Source organism: Papaver somniferum, unplaced genomic scaffold (genome assembly GCF_003573695.1).
Source record: "Papaver somniferum cultivar HN1 unplaced genomic scaffold, ASM357369v1 unplaced-scaffold_21, whole genome shotgun sequence".
Taxonomy (NCBI): domain Eukaryota; kingdom Viridiplantae; phylum Streptophyta; class Magnoliopsida; order Ranunculales; family Papaveraceae; genus Papaver; species Papaver somniferum.
This window is the reverse complement of record NW_020631041.1, coordinates 8,539,323-8,554,104: the sequence shown is the minus strand read 5'-3', so window position 1 is coordinate 8,554,104 and position 14,782 is coordinate 8,539,323. Positions and strand designations below refer to the sequence as shown.

General features: G+C 37.5%; 1 protein-coding gene across 2 annotated transcripts; it reads right to left on the bottom strand.

The window, feature by feature from the left end:
• Nucleotides 1–12,234: 12,234 nt before the first annotated feature.
• LOC113340274 (dehydrogenase/reductase SDR family member 12-like) lies at nt 12,235–14,568 on the bottom strand. Of its 2 annotated transcripts, none has more exons than XM_026585478.1 (9): nt 14,356–14,568; nt 14,136–14,255; nt 13,933–14,032; nt 13,771–13,851; nt 13,636–13,685; nt 13,333–13,483; nt 13,124–13,180; nt 12,891–13,012; nt 12,235–12,803 (listed from the first exon to the last, which is right to left on the bottom strand). In XM_026585478.1, the coding sequence occupies exons 1-9, from the start codon at nt 14,433–14,435 to the stop codon at nt 12,584–12,586; spliced, it is 981 nt and encodes a 326-aa protein (XP_026441263.1). In that variant the 5' UTR covers nt 14,436–14,568; the 3' UTR covers nt 12,235–12,583. The 2 variants fall into 2 exon arrangements, with proteins under 2 accessions (XP_026441263.1, XP_026441264.1); XM_026585479.1 differs by having other exon boundaries at nt 13,771–13,828; nt 14,356–14,563.
• Between the last annotated feature and the right edge of the window lie 214 nt (nt 14,569–14,782).

Here is a 14,782-nt window from a genome sequence, read left to right as displayed (position 1 = left end):
ATCTTCTTTCATAAGTCTTGAACGAACCATCTTACTGCAACATCATTGAAGAATATCATCAATGTATGCGAACTAGGTTGCATGCCACATTCGGATTCCTAGTCTATCTGATAATAAATATCATTTATGTTGCCTTACATCAAGGTCTTATTTTTCTTTTAAGAAAAATTTCTTAGTTTTGAATGAAATATGCGCATTCATTTATTAGATTCGACGTTATATCCTTGCTTAACTTTGTATCTGTGCGATTTATCTCGCAAGCTTCTATGGATAATACTTCTTTAAGTATAGCTTATTCCAAGGTCGATCTAGTTTACGACCTGTATCTCTTCCCTCTGGATCCATTAACTGGTAAGCTCCATTCCAACTACCCGTTTTATTATATAAGGTCTATCCCACTTCTTTTCTAACTTCCCATCTCCACCTTTCTGGTAAATTAGAATTTCGCGTAACACTAATTCACCTGGATGAAACTCTCTTATTTTAACACGCTTGTTGTATTCTCGGGCTAGTCTTCTATGATAATTTTCCATATGTTGTAAAGCGACTTCTCTTGTTTCTTCCAGATCATCCAATTTTGTTAAAATTAGATATGCGCTTAGATTCTTCTCCCAAGCTTCTTTCTTTGTGGTAGGCATAATGACTTATGTTGGAAACACTTCCTATACCCCATATGTCAAACAGAAAGGTGACATTCCTGTTGCTTCCCTCCTTGTTGTTCTGTAAGCCCATGCTACATTATGCACTTGTTCGCACCACCCTTTATTATGCCCATCTAACTTCTTCTTCAAAGTCTCTGCGATCGTTTTTGTTTGTTGGCTCTACTTGTCCGTTGCTTTGTGGGTATAAAGGAGTAGATTTTCCACTTTGAATTTTGAACGCATTAAGCAACATTTCTATATTTTCGCCCTCAAAATGTTTCCCGTTATCAGATACCAGTTGTGCAGGAATGCCAAATCTGCATATAATATTTTCAAAAATGAATGTGAATTTGTCCCTGTCTCGAATATGTTGAACCGCCTTTACCTCTACCCATTTTGTGAAGTAATTTGTTGCGACGATTAAGTAACTCTTTTGTCCTGTTCCTGGTATGAACGTTCCAACAATGTCTATTCCCCATTTTCCAAAGGGCCATACGTTTGTTGATGTATTTAACATTGCTCCGGGTGTATGTATCTTTTTGCCATGACGCTGACATTCTTCGCATCGTCTTGAGACTTGTTTTGCGTCTTCATGCATGTATGGCAAATAATATCCTTGAATCTTTGATTTGTATGCGAGTGACTTTCCTCCACTATGATTGCCAGCATCTCCATAGTATAATGCCTTTAAGATTTCCATGCCTTCTTTTCGCGTAAGACATCTGAGAGAAGGTCCAAGAAATGATCTTCTATAAAGCACACCATATCTTAATTCGTAATTTGTCGCACGACTTTTTAATTTATGTGCTTCTAATCTTTTTCTTGGTACTTCTCCCTTTTCTAAATATAAATGGATCTCAGTTCTCCAATCCTTATCTTCACTCACATTTTCCTCATCCGTATCTTCTACTAGCATCACATTTATTTGTTTTTCTTCACCTTTTTCTATAGATGGTAAAAGAAGTGTTTGTATTTTGATGTCCCTTGCAACCGGATCTACTAACATGGATGGTATGAAAGCCAATGCATCTGCGAGTCTATTGTCCTTTCTACCTATATGTGATGTAATTTTGTAGTGGTAAGTAAAGTGTTCGTTTCTCGGACTTGTTGAGACTGATTTTAGATTTAAAAATAGAAAACAATAAAAATGAAGAAAATATATACACAAGGTTTGTCACAATGTCGAGAGAATACTGAGACTCGGGATTCCACCAAATCTCATATCATGTGGTTCAAAAATCAATTCTTAGACAATTATAGCTCTTGTTTATTGACTCTAATTCTTTTCCAGGGTATATTTTAAAAAGATTAACTGAAAATCACTAGCATGATGCATCAAAATCACTTAGACCAAGCATACATCATCATACGACTTCACAACTAATTAAGAAAAATCATAAAACGATTAAATTAATGCAAAAAGTCATAAAAAGAATTAAATATAATTACCACACGCATGAAATATGGCTTTCTCCGTTATCCCAGTGTTGGGGTTTAGCTCCTCATATTATTCACTGATAGACACATTTTTGTGTCTAATTTGTCCTCAATGTCCGTATTATTAGTACTTGTTTTTGTCCTTATTATGGTGTTTTGTGTGTTTTTAGGTATTTTTTGGAAATAAACAATTTTGGAAAAATCAGCTCGAAAAGTTGCCCGGGGCAACCTTGAAGGACAATTGTTATTCGGACTCTCACTATTGGTTAAGGGGTACCTCAGTTGGACACCTGCTATTCGCACCCTAGTTCAGGATAGGGGGACACCCTTCCTTCTTCTCAAATTCAAATAAACTTTTTGCCGGTAAAATATTTTTACTCTCTGGAAGATTTTCAATCAACAAAATGAAGGTGTTATAGGGAGATTAAATCGCTGAAAATTTGTGGTATTGTTCCTGGGACATTTAGAAATCTATTGCGAGTGTTGTGGTCGATTAAATTTGGCTAGAATTGGCTAGGGAAGCCACGAACTGGAAACAGGGGAGAACGTGCAGAGAAGAATTATTCACGGGATTTCTTGTGTTTGCGTATGGCTGAGATGATCTGGGAGAGTTATAACTATTGTTTGATGCGTATAAAGTCTAAAAAAGGGAAGAATCAGAGCTGGAAACGCGTGGAGAAATAAAATATCTCAAAATATTCTCTCTTCACTGCCCGAGTAAAGAATAATTATTTGGAGTTATTGTGAGGGATTTCAGCGTGCATGTGAGTATATAAAGGATCCTTGGGTCGACTACCAGGGGGTCGAGAGTTGGGAGGAGAAGAGAGGAAGCTGCAGAGGAAGAATCACGAATTCTCTCTGCTGCTGCTGCTGTTCGTGATGAAGATGAAGAACATGAAGAACGGACCAGCAGAAGCAGTCGTTTATAAACAGTGAAACGACTCGCGAACGTGGGTCGTAGGTGTGGGTCTTAGAGATACAGCAACAATAGCACTTCTTTTGTGTCGTTCATTTTGGACGCTTTCTGTGGGTCGCACATCCACTGTTTTATTATTTCATCTCCATTTTCATCCTTGTAAAAACACTTTGAGCAATAAATAAATACTTTGAGCGTGTTTTTATCATGATGAGCTAAACCCAACACTGGGACGACGGAGGAGGTCGAGTTTCATCCATGTGGTAATTTCATTAATTCTTTTATTTACTTTTTGCACTAATTTTAATTGAATTAAGATTTTAAATTAATTACTTGTGATTTCATTTGATGGAGTATGCTTAGTCCTAGGGATTTTTGATATGCTATGCTTAAGAAATACAAGTAATATTTTATAAAATCTATCTTGGCAATAAACTAGAGTTAATATTTGTTTTGTTTTGAACTATAATCGCCTAGAATTAAATTCTGAACCACTTGAAAATGAAAAATGGCTGAATCTTTAGTCCCAGTACTCTTGCCCATATTGTTAATATTTTTTGTATATATTTTTGTTTTTAAAATCTTTTCAAGTCCGAGAAACGAATTCTTATTTACCGCAATCGAAATACTATAACATTCACGTTCTCAAAATAGGTGTTTATAACTCAAAAGTGTGAAAAACAAGAGAAAACTAATAAAACAGACAGTTTGCAACGCTAGAAGGCGTTACAAACAGACTGTTACAATGGGTTTTGAACTGTTACAGAGAAAAGATGACAAGCTTGTGATATATGAGATCTGTTGAACAACGATACTCCTGTTGTGTTGTTTGAATAAGACTGCCTCTGCGACTGTCCTCCTCTGTCCAATGTTCTTCAGCTTCTCTTTTTCACCAGCAGCAGGTGAATATTCCTGCAACTTCACCTGCGCTTCTCTTCTCCGATTCTATCGACCCAAAACTCTAGACAATCCCCAGAGAGTCCAATCGATGCTTTAATGTATATCACATGACCTAAAAGTCCGAGAATATTTTTTTCTCTTTCACAGGAAGTTACGGCCTAAATTCTTTCCTTCATTATCTCTTATACGCGTCCTCCAAGTTATCTGATCTTTCCATCCTCTCCGTAGATTACCTACGAACTCGATAGACTCAAATCTCCTCATAATATCTTCTTCCATGCCGAGTACTTCATGCCATGTTTTATCGAGGAACATATAAAAACTTCCCTTTTTTTCACGATTCTTACCCAACTACCAACCCTGTTCGGACATAACAACTCCATCAAATCAATACCAGTCCATATCCACGTAAAAATCCAAGTATAAACCAAACTAGCACCCGACAATATTTCACTTTCCCCTTTTTTCCAAGCCGGTGAATTATCCCTATTTTATCGAACATAAAACATTTATCTTTCATGTATTATCTCCAACAACTAACCCCAAGACAGTCCCATGAAAATCTCCAATTAAAACTCGACGAAAATCCTGCCAGAAATCAGTTTAAACGTGTGGAAGAAGCTATGCCCCCTATTCCAGCAGTGGGGTGCATATAGCCATAGGGTGCCCCTTAGTAACTGGGTGCCCCTTATCCAAACTCGAGGGTCCGTATAGCAGGTTCCTCCGGGTGCTTTTATCAACTTTTCGATCCACATTTCTCCGCACAAGTGTATTTCTCCAAAAACACCTACAAAGACATAAAATAACCAAATAAGCACAAAATCGAGCACTAACAATATATACAATTGTGATCAAAATAGACACATAAATGCGTCTATCAATATGTCTCCATCTTATTTTTGGAATTCGCACTGCTAACTCCATAACCAGATTCCTATATTTTTGTAAAGATAGTTCATTTGTACTATATGTACCTTCTATCTAACGAATTACCAATTGGGAATCACTAGTTATTCGTGCATCTTCTATCTTCATTTCAATGGCTAGTTTTAGTGCATGCACCACTGCTTCATATTCAGTTTCATTATTTGTGGATCGAATTCCAACCTGAATGAGTAAGCCATTTGTGCTCCTGTTGGTGAAATGAATACAATACCAATTTCATTCCCTTCTCCATTGGATGATACATCGACTAATATCTCCTATCTATTTGGATTTCGATCAGTTAATAACTCTTTAAGATTTCCATGTTCTTCAACCACTTCCATCATATCCTCTACATATTCATTTTATTCTATTGGAAACTCTGCGATAACTTGAGATTTTGATGAAGATAAAATTTCATAACCAATTTCATAGTTTCCTAATTGTGTATTCCACCTTTCAACTCTCCCTGATCTTTTTGAATTCTTCATTGTGGCTTCAATTGGTACTCTTGTTAATACCGTTATCTTATGAGCTTGGAAATAAATGCGAAGCTTGAATGATGCATACACCAGTGCGAGAATTAGTTTTTCAATTTATGAATAATTTTTCTCTGCTGAGTTGTATGTTTTACTTATATAATATATTGGTTTTTCTATTCCTTCATCCGAACATAACAATACTGCACTTAATGCATGCGATGTTGATGCTAAATAGAGTAACAATTCCTCTCCTGGCTTCGCCTTTTGCATAATGGATAAATTCACCAAGTAATTTTTTATGCTTTGTAATGCTTTATCACATTCTTCCATCCACTCAAATTTGGTTCCCTTCTTTAATATGTTGAAAAAGTGTTTACACTTATCCGAAGAACGCGAGATAAACCTTCCCAACGATGCTATCAACCCATTTAGTTTTTGAACATCCTTCACCGTTGCAGGGGGTGGCATATCTCTAACTTCCTGTACTTTTTCTGGATCAACTTCTATTCCTTTTTTGGATACTATGTAACCCAAAAAATTTCCTCATGATACGCCAAAGACACATTTTTATGGATTCACTTTGATATTGAATTGTCGCTTCTGTTCAAATATTTCTCGCAAATCGTCAACATGATCCTTCGTATCTTTACTCTTAATTAGCATGTCTTCCACATAGACCGCTAATGTTTTGTGTATCCATTTTTCAAATACTTTCTCTACCATTCTTTGATACGTCGCACCCGCATTATTCAATCCAAACGGCATTTTCGTATAGCAGTATAAACCTCTTGGTGCGAAGAAAGCAGTATGTTCTTGATTTTCTTCAGCCAAAGGGATTTGATTATAGCCTTTATACCCATCCAACATCGAGACTCTACCATTTCCCGATGCCGATTCTACCATTTGAGAGATGTTTAGTAAAGAAAAACTGTCTTTAGGACACGCTTTATTTAAATCGGTGAAGTCTATGCAGATCCTTATCCCCTTATTCTTTTTTGGTACGACTACCATGTTTACTATCCATTCTGGATATTTTACTGGCCTTATAATTCCTGCATCCAGCATCTTCTGCAACTCCGCTTGATAATCAATTTCAATATTCTGTATTCTTTGTTTGAACGACTTTACATTCTTATTAATGTCCAATTTATGGCATGCGACAGACGGATCTATTCCTGACATTTCTTCCAGACTCCATGTGAAGATATCGTTATATTCTCGCAAGATATTTGTCGTTTTTTCTTCTTCTTCTTCTTCTTCTTCTTCTTCTTCTTCTTCTTCTTCTTCCATTTTAGTTCCTATTCTTAATATCTTTTACTTGTCTTCGGATCCAACTTTTATCTCTTTCGTTGGTTCAACTGCAATAAAGTTTTCTTTTGGTTCTCCCATTGGTGTTGGTCCTTTAATTTCTTTAATCTGTTCACCTTCCTTCACTGGTAATTCACTTGGTATTCCTTTTCCCTCCTTCGCTCTGATCATATATGTCCGAAGCTCATCCTCCTTTTTTAGTTCTTTTTCTTTTCTCCATCGTTCTTTTCTCTTTTTTTCTCTTCCTTCATAATTTCGTACATCTGTGCGATTGCAAATCTTCGCACTTATAACATCTCCTTTAATTTCACCTATACCACTTGGAATTTGGAATCTGATGCATTGATGCAATGTTGATGCTACAGCCTTTATCACATGCACCCATGGCCTTCCCAATAACATGTTGTATGGTGATTCTATATCAATCACACATAGTGTTATCTTTGTTTCTATTTCTCCCGGTAATATTCGCATCACAATTTACCCTTTTGGTTTTGTGACTGCTTTATTGAATCCATGTATATTATAAGTTGGACGTGTCATATCTGCATCTTCGTATCCCATTGCTTTGAATGTGCGATAAAATAAGATATCAACTCCGCTTCCTGTATCTATCAGCGTTTTATAGATCATCCATTCCTCTGATTTCTTTTTGATCGCAATATTTTTTCCTCGTTCAACTGTAACTGTAATTACCAATGGATTTATTTGGTTTAGATTTTCTTCTGGAATTTCATCTGCTGCAAATGTAATCTCCACTTTTTCCCATTCTTTTAATGGAGACTCCTTTTCTACCGTTTCCACCTTCTTTCCTTCATGATTTCTCTTATCCTTCCAGTTATTCCCGCTTGAAAATCCGCATCAGAGATTGATTCTTTGGTAATAGAATTACACTGCATATCTCTACCTCTTCTTTGTATTGTTACGATTCTTGCTTTTTCCATAGATTCTTTATTGTTCTTTCTTAGTTTTTCTAAAATCTTCATATCTATCTTCTTTTTCAAGATTTTGTAAATTTTCTAACAGGATTTATCTCCCTGTTTCCAGCGCCAAAAATGTAGTTGCAAGTTTCCTCACAACCATATTCCACTATAACTATAATCAATATTAGGTAATCATCATTAAACTCTTCATTGATTATCAAGACTTAAGTCGGTTTACAAGACGGATACAAGTATTACAGCAATCTTATTTGCTCTTAGATTTACTTTCTCTCTCCTGATTTCTTAACTAACACTCACTAAAAGAATCCTCCCACAAGTAATAACCTCTCCTCTTTATATAAGATCTTACATAGTGGATGACAACTAAGAGATCCTTTATTTTTGGAATCTCTATGCGATACACTCGCTCATGTACAATCACTTGTTCTCGCACAGATCATACTTCGCACAGATATTCACATTTAATTCGTGACTTTGCTGATATCATCCACTACGTCATCTCAACCTTGCTGTGAGCGATCTCCCTCGTTTAAGTTATATAGTCTTCACTTCGCATACTTACTAACATGTGCGATATCTCACTCCTACACTCCTTGCTTCGCTGTTGTGTAAAAAGTTTCGTGAATCTAACAGTGTAATATATCTAGATAGAGAGATTTACAATCGAGGATATATGTGAAATGTATCGCAATATAAAGGTGTTCTCTTCTGCTTGATATCAAAGTTTATGGCGACTGTTAGCTCATCTATCATGATTGAGAAAAGTGGAAAACAACCCCCACTCTCCTATTTTTTGTACATATTTCTCTCTGTTTCTTGTTTGAAGCTCTATATTGATCTAGACTAGTTGTTTTGAACAAGTACAAGCAAGGGCCAATCAGTACACCAAATATTCAAATTTTCAAATGAGAGGCAGTTTTGGACGGTCCATCGGGTTGGTAAACATTATACTATTTCTTTCTCCAAAAAAGAGTTGATATCATTTTTTTTCATTTTAGTTAAAATAGGTGAAATGAAAAAGTGATATTAACTCTTCTGTAAAAATGGGAGTGAATTGCTTACAAGCGGAACTAAATCAAAGCAAACGCACCTATTTAGGTTCATGGTCTATTGTCAGAGAAAATCAAAATGAGTAAAAAAGGAAAAACCTATTCTTATTGAAAAATGGGAGAATGGAGATGCCCAAAAAAAATATCCGAAAACAATCAAGAATACATGAATAAAGAAGGCAATAAGCACAATGATTTGCGTCTTTAAGTAAAAAAAATTTAACCTCCTGAACCGATTTTCAAATCCCAATATTCCCCATTCTTTTGAATCGTAAATACTTGGTACGAACGGTAGCAACTAGTCAAAAAAACAAAAAAACAACAAAAAATGGTAGCAACCAGTCGTATGAAAGCAAAGGGTTTAAATTGGGTCGGGCCGAGCAGCCCGACCTGATTATTAAATGAGACGGTATAGGACGGGCCGGAACATCTCTTACCCATGAAATTAAATGGACCGAGTGGGAAGGGTTATTTTTCTACAGTTAGTACTAGAGGTGACCAGCACGCTAAAATCTGAACCCAGCCCAGTCCAGCACGTGATTTGGCCCAGCACGACCCAGCACGTTAGTTTCGTGGGCTGTTCTGGGTTAGCCTAATTGGCACAGTAGCACAGCACAACACACGGCATGGATAAGCACGTGGCCTAGTCCAGCACATCACATTAAGAAAGCACGTCATAGCATGCACAAGTACACCATATAACAAGGCATAATACATCATACTTTGTGCATATTTCACAAAAGAATCACTATTCTAGCTAGTTTTTGACATTTTATGCTTGCTTATTTTTATTATAACACATATAATACCTAAATATTTGGAAAAGATATTCCAATATCGTTGTTATAATGTCGTTACCTATATTTGACTAGAACATTAATTTACTAGATAATTATCCAATTTTATATTTGATGGGCTATTTTTTTTTATTGATTAAAATTGTTAATTTTACTTGAAATAATTTCAAATGTTATGTTGTCTATTTAGATTCTCGTGATAATTTCAAACTTAATGTATACCATTAAGTGATTTCAAATTATTTATAACACGTGTGCCAGCACGACACAGCATGGCACAACACGTTTATTCGTGTGATGTGTCCGTGGGTTGTGTTGTGCCTAGCTTTTGACTAGTAAAGCACAACACGACACAACACGTTTAAATCGTTGGCACAGCACAACACGGCACATGGAACGTGAAGCACGCGACTTCGTGTGCCGGGATGGTACATTTTACACCTCTAGTTAGTACCCATGATCTACCCAAACCTGTTTTGTAATTTGGGTTCGGACGGGTAGGGTAGGGAGGACCTTGAATATTACAAACAAACAAATATATACATATATATATATATATTATTAAAAATAAAAAGAAAGTAGTAATAATACACAAGTTTTACATAAAACTAATAATCAAATACGAGATTGAGATTGGAACAAGATAAACCAAACTTCCTATAATTTTTCCTTTTTCCTGAATTGAATCATCAGAAAAGGAGACCGCCTTAGATTTTGCTCGATATTTACTCATATGGTTAACACATTTAGATTCCTATGGAGTAAAAATTAAGAAATACATATGAGAACTACGGAGATTAGATTGATTGTATTAAGTATATGTACCAAGTATATTCTAGGATAAAACAAGTACCAAGTATATTCTAGGATAAAACAAATGAGAACAGTCACTTAGGCCAGGTAAATGGATAACATTGGCGGGCCAACTAGGGGTGTACATACCCTACCCATACCCGCCAACCCTACCCTACCCGCCAGTATTTTAACCGTATCCTACCCTATCCACTATTTTGCGGGTAGGATGGCGGGTGAAGATTTTCTTAACCGCCAATAAACGGGTAGGGTGGCGGGTAAAGCTCGAAATTATCCTACCCTACTGGTCTTCGAGCAATTCCTACTAGGGGTGCACATACCCTACCCATACCCGCCAACCCTACCCTACCCGCCAGTTTTTTAACCGTATCCTACCCTATCCACTATTTGGCGGGTAGGGTGACGGGTAAAGATTTTCTTAACCGCCAATAAACGGGTAGGGTGGCGGATATAGGCCATATCCTACCCACCCTACCCGTTGTGCAGCCCTAGTGCCAACAGGACGAGTAACATTGACGGGATAATAGGGAGGATATTAGACCGGACAAAAAAATTTGACTTGTAGTTTGTGCCCGTCCTCTTATTTAACTGGGCTAGGTCGGGCCACCCGTAGAGGTACACGGTCACCCATGATCTGTCATGAGACAGGGCGGACAGTGCTGGGCCTCACGCTGCCGGACAAAATTACACCCCTAATGAAAGCTAACACTACCCCAGTTTTTTTAATTAATATAATATGCATGAAAGATAACACTCAGCAAGACAGGCCCTATCTAGGTTGAACTAACGATGCTCTAAAAAGTAGATAAACCATGTATACCCATTGAAATATGATTGTTATTCGGATTCCGTAACTTGGATCCCTTACCCCTAGCGGTATGTCATGGTTCCCAGGTTCAGAAAACTAAAACTCTTAAAGAATTAGATAGAGCAGTCGGGTCCGGCCGTGATGTCTACGACTTCTCATGTATGTTGTAGCCAGCAACATCCTGTGTTTCATCTCCTTGCTCGAGTTGTGGTTGTGGTTTTCAGAAGAGAAGACCCTTTTGCATATATGCAATTCCAAGATGGGACAAGTAGCAAAATGCTCCAAAATCGAACCCATGTTTGTGAAAATGTCCCGGAAATTAAGGAAAAGATTAAAATGTCCCAAAATCTTATCAAAATGCCCAACAGTTACTTTTATCGTTAGAGATGACTAAGTGGTCAAAATTAGCACGCATGTGGACCCGCATTTGTGAGAAGATGACATTTATACCTTATGACAAATAAGCTGACATATATAAGGGGACTGTTTTGGACGGTCTCCACTACCAAACGAACAACCACCAACCACGATCGCTGCCACCACTGCCACCACCGCTACCACTAGAACAACCAACATCAACACCAACACCACCGCTAACGCCTCCACCACCATCCCCACCACCACCACCACTACCGTCGCCTCCACCACCACCACTACCACCGCCACCACCACCAACATCGCCGCCACCACCACCAACGTCACTATCACCACCGCTGCCACCACCAACACCACCACCGCCACCACTACCACCACCACCAACAACGCCACCGACTGAACCCTAAATCCTGAACCCTAAATCCTAAACCCCAAACCCTGAACTGAACCCTAAATCCTGAAACCATAGATTCTTTCGAAGAGCAAAAGAGACCATTCATAACACAGTTGACAAGTCAAAATCTGTCAAAATGCTCCATTTTGACTATTATAAGTAAAAGTAACAGAATGTGGCATTTTGATAAGATTTTGTGGCATTTTAATCTTTTCCCCAACGACATTTTCACAACCTTGGGATCGATTTTAGGACATTTTACCACTTAACCCTTACAAGATGTATTAGATCCCAGGAATTTAGATGAATGCGTTTAAAAATATGAGAATTTTTATCAATGTAACTCGCTGGTTGGACTTCGGTTGTAGAGACACGACGAACATTGGGTAAACTCATTCTCTGATTCCTAAAATCTTTTCCTTACTGTAATTTCACACTAAAACAACTTCAGTATTTGCATCTTATATAGTATTTGAACTCTGAAACTGAGCTACAAAATTACATCTACATGTGCCACCCAACATTGGCCATCACAACCACCGAAGAATTTTGAATCCCGCAAGAAAAGTTGTCGATCCACCAGTGCTGGCTCGAAACGTTAATGATGTTATACGTAATCGTGTCACATGATATCAAATATAAACAACAATATTACACATGTGCGAGCAGTTTCATAAACCGGACATTAACTTATGAAAACTCTCTCTCTCTCTCTCTCTCGCATATCTCCACTTTAGACACTAACATCAACAAATGTTTGAAAGTTTGAACAATCAAAGAGCCTTTTGGGTGTCTTCATCTAATTTTAGGAAGCTGGCACAAGGAGTAGAGACTCTCGGCAATGGAGTCGATAACAATATGGGAACCACTACTATTTCCTGCAAAGTGCAAGTGCTTTGGTGCTTTTGCTCTATCGAAATAAAAAGCGCCAGACACAAGTTTCTCCTTACACTGCAATGCTAACCATACTATTGTGTCTGCACCCTCGTCACTTGTTCGAAGCATCCATGACATGCTGCGATGCCAAATAGACGTCAACTAGTCATCAAACAAGCAACAAAATATAACAAAATAAGATATCAAGAGAATTTCTAGTCCTTGCCTTTTACAAAGCTCATGTAAGCCTTTGACAACACCTGGTGTCATAGCCCAACCAGGATGCATCGAATAGAATTCAATTCCTTTATCACCGTATAGTTTTGCCCATCTTTCAGTTAACGCCACCTTGAAAATAAAAGAATTCTACCATCTGGTGAGCCGGTTTTTTCATCGAGTGTTTGGTTCTAATTGTATGAGGCTGAAATATCAAGCATTCAAGCGCATGTATGAGCTAACCTGAACTCTCTTGGTTCGAGCATACTGCACATCCCCATCAAAAATTCTTTCGCTGAACTATAATAGAAGAATGAGATGGAGTTAAATCAAATTAACAAGGATGAATGCGGAGATGGTTATGACATTCACTCTCTCTAGCTCATCATATTCCTGACTTTGATGTGAATGAGGGAACTGTGAAAATATCTAACCAGTAAGTCATAAGATACCTGCAAATCTTCAGTCAAAGGAGCTGTATACATCCCATCAGAAGAGACTGTAATGACTCGAGCATCAGGTGCAGCTTTCTCCAATAATGGCACCATCAACTCTGTCAAAGAAAAAGTTCCTGCTACGTTTACCGCAAAGTTCAACTCTAATCTGGTAAGAATTACAAATAAACATAAGACGAGAGTTCATCAGTCTCTGGTGTAATCCTTTGTTTTCTAAGTCACTTCTCTGGTGATTTAAAAAAAAAAAGTACTCTAACATGTACGTAATAGTTCTGTTTCTTAAGATAGAAGGGTACATACCCTTCTGAAGTAGTAATTCGTTTTTTCTCAAGCAAGCCAGCATTGTTAACCTATCATTACCAAAATTCATCATCACTGATTGCTACGTAATTTGCACAGTCACTGATATTAAATACTAAATAAAAGGAGACGTACCAAGACATGAACTGGTTGTTTCCTGGAAATAAATCTGGATGCCCATGATTTAATATGACTGATAGAGGATAGATCACATAGCTACCAGTAAAATGCGACTTTAAATGGATGGGTAACGATCACCAATAAACGAAAGGAGAAATGGAAAGCGAGTATACGTACCTCCAAGTACACATTCTGATTACCGGTAACTGACTGAACTTTCGAAACAGCAATTTCCCCTCGTTCCTTATTTCGACAGACCATATACACATTTCCCCCACTGAATTTTAACAAGAAAATTGATTGGTTCTACATAAAGGCGTATCCAACCCATTCATTTATTGACTAAGAAACATCTAAATTCTTAAGTAGTATATACAAACCGGAAAGCAAGAGCTTCAGCAGCAGCATATCCAATGCCTGAATTAGCTCCGGTGACTACACAATTCTTTCCATCGAGTTGAATTTTCATATCTTCTTCATTAAACTTTTTCGAGTGTTCTCTATAAATTTACCAAAAAATAAATAAAATATGTTGTGAGAGAGATTAAAATCATAAAAAAGAACACTGAAACTAGAATTACGGTATGTTAATGCACGTACATGAAACCTGATCTGGTAAAGTTGAGATGTCCATGAACACCAAAAGCAGCTGCTTTCCATGCCTTGTGAGCAGAAGACATATTTGATTATCAGAAATCAATTGGAATTAGAATTCTTTACCAGGTTATTCGTAGACATACGCCATTACCCAATAATGGATGACCAATCAAAAAACTGTCTAGCTTTGGCGTACGGGTACGTCTGTCGTCATAGATTGAAAAATATATCATTCTATGCTGTCGTCGACCCACGGACTACTCGTGCATCAAGTAGCATTAGTACTCTTTTCGAAAAGCAGACCACCGCCGCCGGCGGCCGAAAGCTGATTAAACGTTGCTTTTGTCTTTTGTTGCAACAACTACTAGATGATGCCAAGTTGTTATTTATATTTAATTATGGAAACATCCCCTCTAGACATTTACTAGGA

Coding starts and splice junctions, on each gene's coding strand:
- LOC113340274 (XM_026585478.1), bottom strand. CDS start 14,435: ATGTCTTCTGCTCACAAGGCATGGAAAGCAGCTGCTTTTGGTGTTCAT. Junction 13,852..13,932: donor ATCAGAATGTGTACTTGGAG/GTACGTATACTC, acceptor TTTTACTGGTAG/CTATGTGATCTATCCTCTAT. Junction 13,181..13,332: donor CTTTGACTGAAGATTTGCAG/GTATCTTATGAC, acceptor CTTCTATTATAG/TTCAGCGAAAGAATTTTTGA.